The 17,045-nt window shown below is 38.5% G+C and overlaps 1 protein-coding gene across 1 annotated transcript; it reads left to right on the top strand.

The window, feature by feature from the left end:
• The first annotated feature begins 3,481 nt into the window (after positions 1-3,481).
• On the top strand, positions 3,482-15,705 carry LOC119745549 (homeobox protein Hox-D8-like). The gene is made up of 3 exons (XM_038221943.1): positions 3,482-3,810; positions 3,841-4,379; positions 13,892-15,705. Exons 1-3 carry the CDS (start codon positions 3,521-3,523, stop codon positions 14,329-14,331), a joined length of 1,269 nt encoding a protein of 422 aa, XP_038077871.1. The 5' UTR covers positions 3,482-3,520; the 3' UTR covers positions 14,332-15,705.
• The last annotated feature ends 1,340 nt before the right edge of the window (positions 15,706-17,045 follow it).

The following is a 17,045-nucleotide window of genomic DNA, read 5'->3' as shown; positions in this document are numbered from 1 at the left end:
CAAGAAAGCGTTTCCCCGCATGTAATTTCGTACTGAAATTCACGAAGTACTCAGCATAACTCGACAGGGAAGAGGGTCTTCAGGTGCAGACCTATATGAATGTTCGATGCTCAAGGTTTCTCGATAACTTTGTGTATAGGGTAAGTAAATTAATTTCACATTACACATAATACAGGCCTATATTTTGTGCATGAATAGCCATGCCTCTGAACTGTATTAAACTCACGGGCAACATTCTGGTTTACGTTACGTTGAGGGTGCTCTTACTCACTATTTACGCTTACAGCGCCCGTGGTATTTATGGACACCTTTAAATAAAGGGTCCATGCGATGAATTGCTGCGAGGAACACATTTTGTGCAACTTTCTACTCCTCTTGAATGTATGAAAACTATTTGACATCCCTTTTTGGTTGATTTCTCTTTAAAAAAAAATGCACTTCTTTAAACATTTTTAAAATGTTCATGCTTTTCCGAGAAAAAAAAATGAAGTCTCTGTTACTATGATGTGTTTTTTTTTTCAGGAAGACACTGTTCAGTTTAGGGGTTTTCTGTTCAAATTATGGACCCAAAATTTGCTCATTGAATAGAGTGTGTGAGAAAGGGTTGCTCATTGGCTTCTACTGTCATGAACTGACACAACAAACATCACCAAAGAAAAGAAAAGAAAAGAAAATTTCATGATAGCAAAATATCCTAAATTCTGGCAACTTTTTGTGCTGCTGTAACATTGCAGTTTCTGCCCGGATGGAATGACATGCACAGTTAGGCTCATTAATATGGAAAATCGCATTAGCATGAAAACCTTTAAGTCCCCAAAATGTTTATGCCCTTGAAAATAGCAAGAAAAAAACGAAAATTGGAAATTTTCAAAGATAGCATTTAAGAAACTTACATTGGCATGGGCCCTTTAGAAATTCATTCCCGACACTCGTTCCTGGTATCCTCTCAATGCTTCGCCTACACCAGCATTTAAAAACTGAGAAAAGCTGGGCTATTAGACAATTTAATTGAAACAGCCGAGAGAAAAAAATAGAAGACTATTAAAAAAAAAAAAAAAATAGGCTGTATTATGAAGACTGGACAAACCGAAATTTCTGTTTCCTTCAATGCCAGTGCTAAGGTTTATTACCCCCCCCCCCCCAAGCCAACGGCGGATCCAGGGGGGCCAACGGGGTCATGCCCCCCCCCCCCCTAAAAAAAATATTAAGTGACGTCGCAAAAGAGGCAGCCACTGCGTACACCACCATCTTTTGCTAATAAATTGGTTAAAGTGGTCAAAAATTGCCTCAGATCGCACAACATGCAGAGCATCTAGAATCCAAACATTTTCCGGGGCCCTTAAGCGGGCCCCGAACCCCACGCTGTAAATTTTCGAATCAACTTTTTGGGGAACAAATTTGTTTGCCCCCCCCCCCAAAAAAAAAATTGTGTTCTGGATCCGCCCTTGCCCTCAGCGACGCCACGGAGTTCGTTCAGAGTTTGCTCGACTTTCCCTTACTACAGCGTGTCCAAATAAACATTGTGTCCAAATTGTGCATGAAGAAATCGCTGATTATCTCAAAAGTTGGTCAGACTATAGCTAATCAAATTTTATAGCATTTTCAAGCCTAATGTCTTTTTAGGCCTATAATTGGAGAACAAAATCAAGAAAATCCAAAGATGCAAACCAGAGATATCTTTGATTTGGTAAAGCTATGTATTTTTTACCGGTATACAATGTCATTTCCACACTTAGCATTTGCTTGTATATACAAATTGTTGGGTTATTGGTATGTGTTACGCAGTGTTTAAATATTGCATGGCCTTTATGTACTGAAGATTTTATTTGTAAATAAATAAAAGAAGAAACAGCATAGCTAGAGGGTGTTTATTTGATTGTTCATCGAAGAAGATTATTCAAAAACACGTGGTAACTGCTTTAATTTCAAATTACTCGAGCGTCAATGTTGTATAGACCCTTTTGACGTTCTTTGTTAACGTGCGTACTGCATGATTCTAATTGTGCAGGAGGACAATAATATAGCCTCACAAAATCAACGATATCTCTGATTTGCATTGATGGATTTTCTTGATATTTTCACCAATTATAAACAAGACCATAGGCTTTGAAATAATATAAATTGTATTCGCTAGTATTACCACCTTTCGAGCAAACCAGCGACTTCTTCATGCACAATGTTTATTGGGACACGCTGTATATTCATGAACTTTGTGTGACATATAGATATGAGTTTATGTCTTGCATATCGGCCCTTGTACATTCATGAAACATAATTGATATCTATTGAGGAACTCAAAAATATTAATTTAATGGCACTTAGATAAGTAGGCCCTAACTGTTATTTTTTTTCTTATATTATTTAAAATCAGTTTGCTAAAAATGTATAAACTTGCGTGAAACGTTTACTGGTGTCATGGCGGCCCCACACAATATGACTTAGAAAAACGTGATCTTCCCAGACATCAAGGAATCAAATTCAAAACGAGGATCCATTAATTTCTCCATATTTCTTTAATAACTGGAAAAACAAACACTGTCGTCTGTTGGCTGGACGATGTGGCTCATTTCTCCAATCCCGCGCCTTATAACACGCGTATTATTTATTGTTGTCAAACTGAAAGAATGGCTGAAAAAGAGTATCTCGTTCTGGTGTGTGACAGTATATGCCTATACAGCACATCTGTGGAGTTACTTAAAAGACATTAATAATGGGCACCACTGCTCCTTTAACCTTTACAGTTGTACAGTATTTAATTAATTAATAAAAACCCTTTCTCGAGTAAGCAACTCATAATTTTCCTTTTTTGTGATCATCCGTAATTTTTCATTATAATTCAACTTGGCCTGGCCTATACTATAGTCTATATCGTTCCGTGTGTGCACAGAATAGATGGGGGGAAATGGATTTTGTCAGGAATTTATAGAGTTACATGTAGTTGATAACACTAAATTTTCAAGCGTTATTGGCTGACTCATGACATAGCTATTAGGCCTCACTCTACATTTAATCATGAAAACAAAATGGATTCTATAGAGCCAGAGTTAATCAAAACATCTATTGACTTTATACATTGACAGCGGATAATTATCCAATTCAATTTCATTTCAGGGCACGGTGCCCCTAACATTTCTGTGTCCTCATCTTGGCAACTTATACAGTGGAAATAAAAGACCGTCCGACGATTTCACCCGAGTTAATCCACGGGTATAAGAATTTCTTGTAAGAACCTGCCGACTTGTACATGTTCTAGACGTTTTACAACTAGAGCAACCGGTGTTGGTTATAGGGGGAGGTGAGGGGCCATAAAACCCGGGCCGGCTTTTGACACGCTAGGCACTCCTCTGGTGTCCACATCAAAGGCCAGCTTTACCGCCGTTATTGTTACCAGCCCTGGAACGTGCCATAAAGTTGATAAAGGGTCGCGAGGGGATCGAGGTAATCAAGCAGGGGTGGGGGTGCACAAAAAGAGATGACCACATCAGATATTAATGCACGGATCTACCGGTGGTAGGTATACATGCAATCACGTGATGCTATCAATTTGATATACGACAGTGGAGCGTCATACGGCGGTGTTGTACGGTGCGTGCGACAGGTACACTCGACCGTCAACTGGCATCCTCGCATAACCATCCAGCCGAGAAGAGAAGAGACAGATATATCAACACATGAGGATCGATCGATCACCCGAGCCGTACTCCAACCACAGCGACCTCTCACGCGCCTAATATTTGTCGAGTTTGGTTGTGTCGAGTTTCAAGTTCAGTACAAGGTCACTGAGGCAAGTCGGACAGGTTGTCCCTCGTCTCATACGTACATGTACTGAATACCGTGATTTTTGGCTTTGCAGAGTAGAGAAGAGACGGTACACACAACCAGCCTTCATCAAGCTAGAGTCCAAATGATGCAGATCGGTATGGAGCAGGGCTGGTCTCCAGCCCGACCGACCAACACGGATAGCTGTGCCGCCGAGTACCGCGGCTATGCCACGGCCACTGCCGCAGTCAACGGCTTGTACGCCGCCACCAACCGCCCCCGTAGTAGCTGCAGCTCACTGAGCGTCAGCCCGGACCAGGCCGTTGCCTACCCGTACCCTACCTCGTGTTATACCTCGGAGGCTACACTGACACACACGGACGACTTGTCACCGGTTGGTGGGGGAGCATGGACCGGGCCTGATCGGCAATTCACCCATCACCATCAACCCCGACCGTCCTATCACCACAACGGGTTTAGTAAAGCTCCGTTCCTAACCGCAGTATCAGCAGCTTCTGGAGCCACGCATCCACACGCTCACCAGCAACAGTACCTAACAAGTAATGGGTTCGGCTCCAGCTACGGTTTTCACAACTCACCCTACCCACTTGACATGACAGGTAAATTTAACATTTAAACATATTTAAAACATTGTCCGACCATAGGTCTATACTTGTTCCTCGACTAGTACATATGATCTTTATTACTGGGAAGTGCAATACTTTATTGTGTACGAATTCTTGAATTCCTAACAAAATTAGCCAAATCATACTAGTCACAAGAACACGGAAAAGGACGAACTTCACAATGGACAAAGTCATCATGAGATAATCTCTTTTTAATACACGTATCGGTACTACGTTTCCCCGCATATCTGACCGATTCGTTTCCCCCGCAGTTGTCAATATTTCTTCGGCAATCTCCCGTTTCACCGTATTAACGCAATTAATATGTCAGCGTTTTCTACTGTTTATTTCGTTTACAGTCGGAGTACACACTCGTGAATTCGTTTATTTTTTATAATGGTGATCAAAGTTGGATGGATCTGATCTCAAACAAAAACAAACGCAATAGAGCTTTTTTTTTTTTAATGTAATTTGGAAAAGATTGGCATATGTGAATTCAAAAGTGTGCGTCAAATACAATTATTAATTTTTTTAAAAAGAATCAGTCACAATCAAAATCCAAAATCAAACAATTTGCCATAATTAAGGACGTTCCCTAATTGGAATAAAAAACACGGCTCCCTAATTACTTTTTAATTTTAATCTTTAAATGTATTCTTCAATTTTTAAGCATTATATTTGTGGTCTTTTCAGCTAAGCTACAACCTCAGGTTTCAACAAAGTCATTAAAAAACTTTTTAATTTTTTTTTTTTTTAAAAACCTGAAATTCAAACCTATTTTTAATATCCAACAAATATTAATTCCTCATCGGTCAATCAGTAATTCATGAATTGACGGCCAAAATATAATCATGACGGATATCACCTTGACAGATAAAAGAAAAAAAACGGTAAGCCCACTTTCATTTTACGAAATGAAGAATTCTTCGCAAGGATATGCGCTTCAAATTAAATGGGCTCCATGAAAAAAAACAGCTAATGCAAACTTTAACCATACAAAAGCAAGTAATTCATATTTGTTACATACCTTGAGTTTTTCAATTGATTAAAATAATGGCTTGCTAAAATAGGACAACTTCTCGCCAGCTTTACTAAGCATGCTCTACGGTTAAAAGATAATTCACTTTTCCCCACTTTGAGGATGATGTCAGCAGGCGAAGCCCCTTAATTTCTTTTCGGAAGTGTGAGGTGTGAAACGATAATCATACCGCCGGAAACTTATTCATACCCAGTGTGGTCGTGATACGTCATGCGTGATAACCCCAACATGATCTTCGTTAATGCACGGCGGATTTGCTTGCTTGCTTACGTATGTGAAAAGCACATTTTTTTTGGTCTCATCATTAGTACCCTTGAACTTACTAGAAGTATCATGAGTCAGACCGCTTATAGTCACGAGACACTGTACAAAAATGTATTATGATAATGCTTCTCTCAGTCTGACAAAACATTGATCCAACTGTGTTTAAGGGAGTCCCTTGATTATTGATACACATTTTTTTGCTTGCCACAGGCACGAAATCTACCTGATGTAGTTTTCACTTTATTATGATCACATCAGTTTTGAGCGTGTTCTTTTTTTGTTTTCATTTGAAGCAACAAAATTCCTCAAAGTCTTGATTAGAGTGCAAACGGCTAACCTGTTGTAGTTTCGGCTCAGTGGATGCTGTAAACTTTCTTTAAAAATAGAAAAAAAACTCTGCAAATATTTTGGTCCAGTGGAATATTTTGGTTCCGTCAGTACGCTACATTACGTTTCAGAGGTTGCCTTTTCATATTTTGAATTGGACCCTCTCGTGTACATCCTGAATCCGCGCTCGGGACATGATTCTCATTCAGCCGGGTTAAAGTCTGCGTTACATTGAGGTCCCAGTAGATGTGTAATTTTCGCAGTATTTAACAAATAGTGTCCAATATTTAAACGAACATGTGCCTGCTGGCACTTTTAACAAATCACCTTCAATAATTATTTTCTTTTAAACGACACCTTGTTAGTGGGAATAAGTTCACAGAATATTTGAAATATAGTCCCTTCTTCCCATTGAACAAGGCTTTCCTCATGAAATTGGTAGGATCGTTTTCGGGTATTAACAGTGTTCCTGCATGCCTTTAACCATGATTCAACAAGCAAACTTGAACATGTACAGATTGTGTTAATAGACTGTGGTATTTTTAATAAAGGGGAGATGGTTGAGATTTGGACCGACTCACCTAGGTATCAGTCTTCCAAATGTGTCATTTCAAAACTGATATGAAAAGGAAAGAAATATTGAGGTAAAAAACTACCTCTCCCGAAAAATGTTTTTTCTGGGTTACGATTTCAACTTCATACGGAGGGTGCTCAGAAATTATCTCATGAATAACACTGCATGGATATTTTCAGACATGCGTCAACAACGAGCTTTTGGATCCGTCAACAAGGATCCAATTAGTTCGTGTGGATTAGATTCCGCAGATACAATGTCAGTAAATTAGCTGTGCCGGCTATGCTTGAACATACGTGTAAGGCTATAAGGCACTAAATCAAGGCTCATCGGCCATGCTGTTTGTTTCGGCGATCGCCCGTAAATCTTCAATCCAATATTGTTAGCGAATTCGCATGTTTTAAGCTAGAAGTGGGGAAGTTTTATAGAATGTCGCTATTTGATGAGTACAAAGAGGTTTTTTAATGCTATGTTATGCATTCGGATAAGTTACATTGGTGAAATGTTTAGATTCGTGTTCATGCACAAAACATGAATAGACAAGTCATGATACATACATGTTCCACACGCGACTCAACTGTGCACTATCACGGAGAAATCATTTACTTCGAAATATAAAATTTAAACTCCACCAAATGATATGTTATGATGTTTTTTTCTGGGTACATGTACATGAATATACCGCATACGTTGACACGTCTGCTTAATTCATTAACGATATTTTGTGCCGTTGACATAAAGGCCCACACATAACGTTTAATCAACTCACTTGTTTGTCAGTTGGTCATTAATTTTATTTTGGGTTCGCGGAAATTTAGTGTGCTTCCGACCGCTATGCTCGATCGGGGCGTGCCTGCGGTTGGCAACTTTGTTCCCCCTGCAAACGAGTATTCGACCCCCATGACTTGCCCCCAATGCCGTACATGCAATTAAGGTGAAAGTGTCGTTCTGCTATTTTGTTTTTTCATGCAAGACTTTTTTTTTAGATTTGGGGTTCTGACATTTCTGTGAAGAAAAACAAAATCGGCTAAATGAGTTAGGCATTTGTAATATTTGACTTTTAAAAACCGTTTAAACTTTTGCAGCTAGAAATAGTCAGCATTCCAGTTTTTCATGGAAAGCTGACGATTTTTAGGATTCGTTGTCACAGCTGAGGGCTGCAACTTTAAAAACACAAACTAACAAATATAATTTCTATGCATATGTTTGTGTACAGTAAAAGGAAAATGACCTTGCTCAGAGGCACACGGCATTGTAAAGTGTGGTCACTAAAAGGTTAATCAGAAAGAGTTCTGTATATAAAGTCATCTCTATACTTATGACCGTGAAAATATAACCTGTCACTATATACAAACGATATTAGGCCAGTCTTCTATAGATTTGTGTCACAAAAGGGGTAATTTTAACAGTTAATGTGTGTCTGTAAATGGGACAAAATAAAAATCGCCCTATTTGATGTGGTAACTATTTTAATGCTTTGACCAAGTACAAGTGGTTGACACCTCGTTCGTTTGTTCATTCAGATGTAATGATTAGGCTTATACCTGCGAAGTTGTGGCTTCATAAAATCATCATAAAGTAGTTAACATTCTCGTTATCCACTCAATATTCAAAACACATTGGAAATCCATATCGTTACTCAATCAGAGTGTATTGAATTGAATAGGACTCATACAGCCTTGCAGACGCACCTGTGCACGTTATGATATTCAGTGCAGTACGAGCAGTCTTGCTGAGCGAGTTAATCCCCCACGTCCCCGGCCGTCCCAGAGCGCGCCTGGCAGGCCTGTCTTTTATCCCCCTGTCCGGTCCAATTCAACCTTAGCGTAAACAATGTCATTTGACTGCTGCATATAATTGCACTTTGTCGCTGACTAGTAATCCCTCTAATTACTATTGTCACTGGACACGGGAAGGGGCGGGAACTCCAACTGATCGCTCGGAACACTTGGAGGTTTGGTTTTGTTCTGGGGAAATTATTCAGTTGGGGAGGGGGGGTTGTTAGTGAATAATAGAGGAGAGGGTTTGTCGTATTTTCAGAATGATGGATATGAAAATATACAATTAATTGCTTGGTCATTAAAATGTACGTTGTAAAAGGTAGATATTTTTTTAAGACGAACTAAAAAGTAAGGCTATACGTATACATGAGGGCTGTTGCCGCTGTTCAAGTATCAGTCATGCCCCTTTAAAGAAAAAAATCAGCCACAAAAGGGTATTGACAAAAATTCGTCTATTTTCTGCACTGAAAGTTTACGAGCCTTTTCTGGAGGGGGTCAGATATTTATGTACACCTCTTGGACGGTTGTCGTTCTAAACATTTTAAGGTTTACATATTACATGAGGATAGCCTACAAGAAGAACTACCCTATAAAAATTTTGAAAAAAAAAGTGGCGCTTGAAGAAATGATATTAATTTTACAGAATTAGTATTTGTTAACTACTTTTTTTTCGCTGAATTGCGGTCAAATGCACGTGGAGACAGCGCATGAGGATGATATCTGACAGAAAAAAATCATTCCATGTTTGAGTACCAAGTTCTCACCTGGAAGCTGTGTGGTGTATGTGACCGAAGGTTACAAAACAAGTTTCATGCTGTATTAAGCTAATACATGTAGTTATAAGGAGTAAAGATACTAAGTTTTGAATCGAAGGCGCTTCAAATTTCAAGGCCGCACAAGATGATTATTCATCGTATTTCAAGAAACTTGCCCCACTTCAGATCTTATCTTTACTCTTTCATGAACCGAGACAGTACGCCAACATGTCGACCAAGTTGCTGTGTAGGGTCATTGAGATTTACTTCTCACAAAGAAATTTTAAGAAAAAAATGGCGCTTAGCCAATGAAAGTCAGTGAAACATGGTGGATATCTCCCTATAGTCATAACCCAAGGATGATCAAGGCATATTATGGTGTTCTACGTGAAATTCAAAACATTTGTAACGGTAAAATAGTATTGCCTACATTAGTGCAATGATCGTAAATGAAAAAGAAATGTGTCGAAATTCTGTAACTAGTCGCTCGGAGAATATCCCTGGAGCGCATGTAATGCTATTATAGGTTTTCATGGGAAACTGCAATAAGTTGAACTGCTGTCCTAGTTTCTCTCAATTGGGGCGGGGGATAACTTTAATCGCTCCAAGCTACAAGTATTGCACAATTGCTAGCCCTGATAATTCTCGTGGTATACTATTGTATTGATCATAATTACCCGCTGATGTAAACTTGAATTAGTCAACCCCAGCAAAGGCTGGGCAGATATACATGTAGCCACCAAACTAATTTGTTTGGGGCTGGGAGCTAAATTATATGTGAATAATCAATCAGTTTATGAGCCTCCAGCATAATATTTCGTCAACAGATTCATCAACACGTTAACTCCTCCCAGATAATTATTTTGTTCGGTCAGAGACGACCCCTTTTGAAAGGCTTCACTGGCCCATAGTTGGTTAGCCCTGTTATCCTTGTCCATAATTGTAATGAGCAAAATAAAATATCCCAAAAAAGGGAGAAAACACGCGGGTAATCACTTTCACGGCCATTGCGTTTCCACTGTCTGGAATGCACTTCGTCGTGATAGCAAAAAAAAATCAGTTAGTTTTATTTTTCCATCACGGAGAAAAATGAATTGCCAAAGGCTATTGATTTTGTTCACTTCCATTTAATGAAAAACTTGGAACTTTCTGGAATACAAAAAGCTGTGGATGATTTGTGACCTAAAGCGCACCGCAGGGGCCATGCATCTGTTGTTGCATGGTTGGTCTCACTCGATGCCAAGTACAACAATGACAGTCAGTTTTCCGTGGTTCTGTTGTCAATAAGGGCAGACCATCTATTACCCCACATTTCAATGATAATTTGGAGTATGCAAAGTGTATGCAATGCCATATATCACCAAGTGTTTTGTTCTGCACGGGTTCAGTCCGAGGTTTTGGCGTGTGTAGTTAACCGTGGCAAGCTTGCAGGCAACTGCAGGAAATGTATGCAGTCAACAGAAACGGTAAATCACAGTTGTGATTTTGAGACGACGATTATGTAAATTGACAGGCGTGAAAGAAGTCAATTCTTTTATAAAATGTCGATCAAGGCTACAATCTTTAACCATAATGAAGAGTTAGCTTTCAAAACAGACGATGCAAACTATGCAACAAAGAAATTCATAGGCGCGCTGCAAAATCTTCATTTTCTGAACACAGGGTGCGAGGGGTGTTTTTTCCTTCTTCTCGCGTTGATATTTTGCGTGCATGTTAGTATACAATAGCTAGAAGGTAAACGAATACTTATTGATATTGTATAAAATAAAAAAAACAATCGCTGCTCTGGCTAAGAAAGCGGTTTCACTTTCCCGAGCTGCTTTCCTTCAGAGTTTTTTAACATTCAAAATATTGTTTTGTCTCAATTGAAAATGTGTGCACATCTTCCCATGCACCCTAATACCCAACAACAAGGAGTTTTCAGGTTCGTATAATACCCATCATTCAAAACGCAATTCAGGATTATGAAATTTCCAGACAAACAAATTAACATTGATAAAAGTTGTATTGAATCAGTGATTTAAAAATTAATTTCATCTACATGTAGTCAACCTCATTGGTACAAGGGTACATAAATACTGAAGACACTTTAAAGGTGCATTACTTGATTGATGCAGTCGAGATACGTTGTGTGTGTGGATATGAATGAAAAACGCGTTAGTTATGGTGCATTTTCTAACAATAATTATGAGTATATACAGTTCTTCCTGGGCATGTGCATTTCATAAAAATGCTTCTAATTTCAAAACGTCAGCATTGATCTTTAAAACGTCAGCACTGGTCTTTGTGAAACTTTCTTTTTGATTGATGGTCCCTCATACAAGGTGAAGAACATTATATGATGAAATCAGGCTTTGCACCTTTAAAGGAATAACATGTATCTAAATGTAACTTTTTTATGGAGAAAGTTAGGAATCAGTGAGGCTAACAATTTGGAATGAAGTACACCTTTAGATGGTTAGGTAGGCCTACACCAGCAAAGTTGATTCATATTATTACTGTAAACAGATCATGGAATGATTAAAGCAAAAGTGAGTGTGCTGACTGAACAATTCATTGAAGGAAAACATTTAGACTCAGATCTTGACTTTAATCAAAACAATGATTTTGGGTAATTATGCAAAACATATACATGTAAGTTGAGTCGATGCTGATAAAGTTGGGGTGTTTGAATGTGTTAACAACATCTTACACTTTGTATTTAAAGGGAATATACATCATTTGCTTTTGCTGTAATTTTCAGAAATGGATGGAATTGGGGGGTTGGAAATATAAAGCAAATATAGTTACACTGACTTTTTGGAGGTTTTGGGTTCGAAAATGCTATAAAAACCAAGAAAAACGATCATTTTCCTGTAGTCTGGTTCCCTGACTCCATATAAGAAGAAACAGAGCAGTTTACATACATTGGGGAATTGTAAGGTCAGGGAACCAGTCTAGCTGGCTCGTACCCGTTCATAGGTTTGTAATCGATTGCAAACAAGTACAATGGTCAATTGGGGCCAGTATTTGAAAAAAAGCCAGTTGTTTCCAACGCTGATCGGCCGATCAGCGTTGGAAACTGATACAAAAATACCACTTTTCTTGAAAATGACAGTATACCAGGTGCCATAATTTTACAGGATGCTTTAGACTGTCATTTACCAACATCCTATTAAGGTATTTCGCAGAAACTTGGTAGTTTTATTTTTCGATGTTTGCAAATGTTGTATATTCCCTTTAAGTGGAATCAATTGATTTAAATGGTTAAAATGATCCTAAATCAATGTTGTTTTTAAAGTGTTTAAATCAGTGATCATCAAATAAGAACCATTTGATTTAAATCGTGATTTAAATCAACCTGATTTAAATCAGCCAACCCTGCTTTCCATGTAACCGGATTTCCACCAAATTAGATTTGATTTAATGACACTATTGTTGTAGTCACTGCAAATGTTATTTATTATTTTTATTTTTTTATATCTTATTTATTTGTCTTTGGCAAGACAGAGCCCTCAATTTGTTAATTTCAATTTTTGGCTTTTAGGCTTGTGCCTAAGTCTTTGAAGGGAGGTTCGTTTTCTTGAAATTCACTGGACACATTTAACATCGTGATCGCCCACCCCCCCCCCAAAAAAAAATACAGAAAATGTCCATTTACAAACAGATAATGTAATTCCCTTTTGATACGCGCATGTGGGCCTGCCTATAGGCCCTACATGTATTTTGTGCGGATGCATCTAAATGCTTCTCTCTAAAGTATGCTGGCCATAGAATAACGGGCACATTTTACAGGTATCAATGTAAGGTTTTCGAGTCTCTTATGGTTGGTGAATGTGCATACAAACGGGACAAAGATCGACACACTAAGGACCGTGACTTATTTATTGAAACAAAATTATAGGCCTACATGGAAACACCCCAGATTTACACATTGTCCGAAGGAAAAGCACCGATTGCGCTCCATCGCCCTACCGTACAAAGGTGGCTGCATGCGGTCGGGCACACACCGACAAGCACGGTCAGTCCGTGCTCAGTCGTGTTGGGTCGTTCTAAAACACACAATAAGTCTTGCGTGTTGCAACCGAAGAAACGCAATCTTATCTGTAATACCTCTGCAAAAATATTACTTTAGGTCGAACATGTATTTCATATGTTTGGAGCATTTAATATCAAACCAAACAAATAAAATTAGTATTTGGATGTAAAATTCTACAAAATAACATTTATCTGTTGCTTTCTAGAAAAAGAAGGATCATGTATATTCGATAGAAAACCTTGTAGAATTATGCTGTATTCGAGAGAAAAAAAAATCATTTAAACTCGTATTACATCTCGAATGAATTCAAGATACATGTACCTTGATGATAATATTCTTCTACCGAGATAGGAAGTAGTATGAATGAAACAAATTGAAATTGCTTGAAATATCATAGGTGAAGTTTAAATAGGCTAAAATGTCACGTCGTTCAATGCGATATGCAAATGGTTTGAAATGAAAGCTGAGCTTGCTTAAGCGTTCAGTGACGATTGACTGGGAAATCCGATGTTTGATTTACTGTTATCAGTCTAGTGCGTAATTCGATCATTCATTGCAATTCCTCTTTAGGAAAATTGGCTGGTGGATATATCTCATATTCTAAATTACGCATCAAATTTTCGGAAGTGGAAGGAAAATGCGATTCATATTTTCATAATTGAAAGACATCATCATGATAAGCTGATGATATTATCATGACATCAACTTTCAATATCATTATTTTTTTTTGTCGTGGTCTTCCTTGCAGGTGGTGCCTCTTCCTGCAGTTTGCTTGCCACGTTCACAACCACACCCAGACGAACCAAGCGACGGCCCTACTCCAAGTTCCAGATCTACGAGTTGGAGAAGGAGTTCCAGGCCAATATGTACCTGACGCGGGACCGGCGCACCAAGCTCTCCCACTCGCTCAGTCTCTCCGAACGCCAGATCAAAATCTGGTTCCAGAACAGACGGATGAAACTCAAGAAGATCTCTGAGAAGGAGAAGAAGGGAACGGGGTCGGAGTCGAGCAAAAAGAAGCAGACGCCTATCGTGTCTAGTCCGCTTCATCATCAACAGCAGCAGCAGCAACACACGGGGAGCCACGCTCACGGTGCCCAGCACGGACTGAACGGCCTATCGCACCATCACCATCAGCACCCGGCACATTCAGGGGCGATCACACACAGCAACGGACTGGACCGGTGAACAACCGCGTACAACCATAGGACACACTCAGACTGGTTGTGCTATTCGTTTCTTCAGACTTTAAGGTGTATATATACGTGTAGTTTTCAGCAACTGTTTTAGAAGTGGCTCCGTGTCATTGGACTAGTGACTGAGAAGTTGTGAATAATTTAAACTCATGTAGAAAAACACGTGGATTAGGTGTTTTTTTGGTATTTCCTTTGGGTTTCTAGAAAGAGTTATGGATCGCTGTTTGCCTTCAAAGACTAGTGTTCAAAGACACTGTCTTTCATGCAAAAAATAGGTAAGAACAACTAATAAGATCCCCCCCTTCTTTTTAAAGGCATTATTCAATTTACGGACACAGTTGTTGTGTAAAAGGAGAGACCTTTGTCTTTTTGACAATTTCAAAAATACACACCGTTTTGGGTGACGCCATACATGTCTCTGCCTGAATGCAGCCGTGCAAGTCCCTTACAATTTGGTCAGGGGAAAATAAGGAATCCAACCAAGAATGGAATCGCAATTAATCTTTCAAATTATCCACACTATATGGGGAGATACATGGCTATGTAATCCGTGTTGAAGTGTCCGTATTACATGTATATATAGGAAAACAGTTTTTTCTGATTATTTCACCAATCGATTTGAAATTGCTTTGTCTGGAAAATTGAACAAAATCAGCATGAACATGTACATTGATTTGTTTCATTGTTATAAGGGAAGGTGATTGGTATTAACCACTTCTTATGTCCTTGCGTTTTTCTCAGCATTGGTATCGAGTAAAAATTAATATAGTCGTGCACTATTTTTTTTAATTACCTGGGTTTTGTATAGTGCAGTCTTCATGACAACTATACATACATGTATAGCAGTCGTTCGTCAATACACGTTCGTCAGTCTGTTTACAACTCAGAATATAAAGATAGCAACAGACAACAAAAAGAACAAACTGACATTTAATCTCAAGCACTCACTATTAAGTTTAATCGTCCATGCATGATAACCCTATAAGCAGGAACGACATAAGACGCTTAAAGTCGGTGGCTATTTCCCCTCCTTTCTTTGGTAGGAAGACACAATGTTTAGGGAAAAGTTGAAGTCTTGATGTCGATGTTTGGTATACCTGTACATGTATACATGTGACTGACGAATTCATTCAGTTGTTATCCAGGGGCGGATCCATGCGGGGGTGGCTAACCACCTTCAGACTGACTAATGCTAATTATTTACATAGGGGGAAATGTCAGTTTCCTTAATTTCCCTGAATACTGAATAACGTCATAACTCAAAAAAAAAATGCAAATCGTGATTTATTACTTTGGACACTTTGGTCATTTGTATGCGTTGACTTCAACGCCCCATCTAATCCAACCCCCTCCCCCCTAAAAAAAACCCAAACGTTTTGGACTTCAAATCTCCAACCACCCCCTTTATAATATCCCGGATGTTACATGTATCTCAAACACAGTACATTTAATTGTAATTTTATTTTGAACACGCACGGTTTAGTTGAAAACATGCAATTAGAGTAACGATTAAAAAATCGAAAAGTCGGGCTTTTTACGTGATGCTGCTGGACAATAAGAACATTTTCAGAACTTTTTTTATATTTCTGATCATGTCAATCTGTCTTGGGATATACTTTCCTTGCTTGCAAAGATTTTTCTATCTCGACATTTGACAAGATAGTGATTGACATTAAAATGAGGAACTGATAGCGGGAATTTAAATTCATTTATTGTTGTAATTTGTAACGAGGGTAGTCCATTTCAGTTAAAAAAAACTGTTTTCCAAAGGAGCCCTTCGGAAAGTGTGATATACATGTAAAAAGAAACATATGCGGTAAACAATAAGGGTATTCATCCTGAGTTTCCAAAAAAGTCTCAAGCTTCCATCAGAAAAGTTATTTTTCTGACAGCAAAAATAATTCTGCCAAATGCATCATTTGCTTCTGTGTATTGATTGTGAACTTTAATAGGTCGGGTCATTCAACAGATAAATCATAGAAACGGATAAATTAAACAGATAAATGTATGTCCTCAACATACAAATAAATCTGAACTGTAAACAATCACTCATCAAAAATGTATAAAATTAAGGTACAAATGTAGAACGGGACTTTAATGTACTTTACGTTTTAGTATAGCGTACGGGTATCGCAAAAATCTGTCCGTTCGTCTAAGAGGTGGGCGTGGCTTCAAGAAGGAGGGTGGTTATAATTCTCCTTAGCATACACGTTTATGAAAATAAATAACCAATAAAAAGAAACAAAGATGAAGAATCGCATTCTTGAACGTGTTACCGGAAATCTAAAACTTTATGTACATGTAGCCTGAAGAAAGGAAAATATCGATATAACACATCCACTCTCTAAATTCCAAAGAGTAAAATTAGGGACTAGACTTTCTCGAGTAAAAATCGCTCTCATTTTCGATTGAAATAGTCTGAAAAAAAGAACCATACACTTCAGTCGAAGCTCGAGTGAAAACTCGATCTTTACGATTCAAGAAATTTCACTCTAAAACGTCTAGTCCCTATAGTTTCAGATTTTGGGAGTGAATCTTCACTCGAAAGGAGTGAATTTTCACCCTTCGGAATTTAGAGAGCATTAATTTGGGCCCAGTGATTGAAATGCAACGCATTTTATGATTTAAGAAAAAAATACATGTAGGCTACTACTAATGATCAATGCATGAGTTACGATAAGACCTTTTCGAATGTTTTGCCTGTGC

The sequence above is a fragment of the Patiria miniata genome, unplaced genomic scaffold (genome assembly GCF_015706575.1).
Source record: "Patiria miniata isolate m_02_andy unplaced genomic scaffold, ASM1570657v1 HiC_scaffold_7, whole genome shotgun sequence".
Taxonomy (NCBI): Eukaryota; Metazoa; Echinodermata; class Asteroidea; order Valvatida; family Asterinidae; genus Patiria; species Patiria miniata.
Note: the sequence above shows the minus strand (reverse complement) of the source record. Positions and strands in the feature narration are given on the sequence as shown.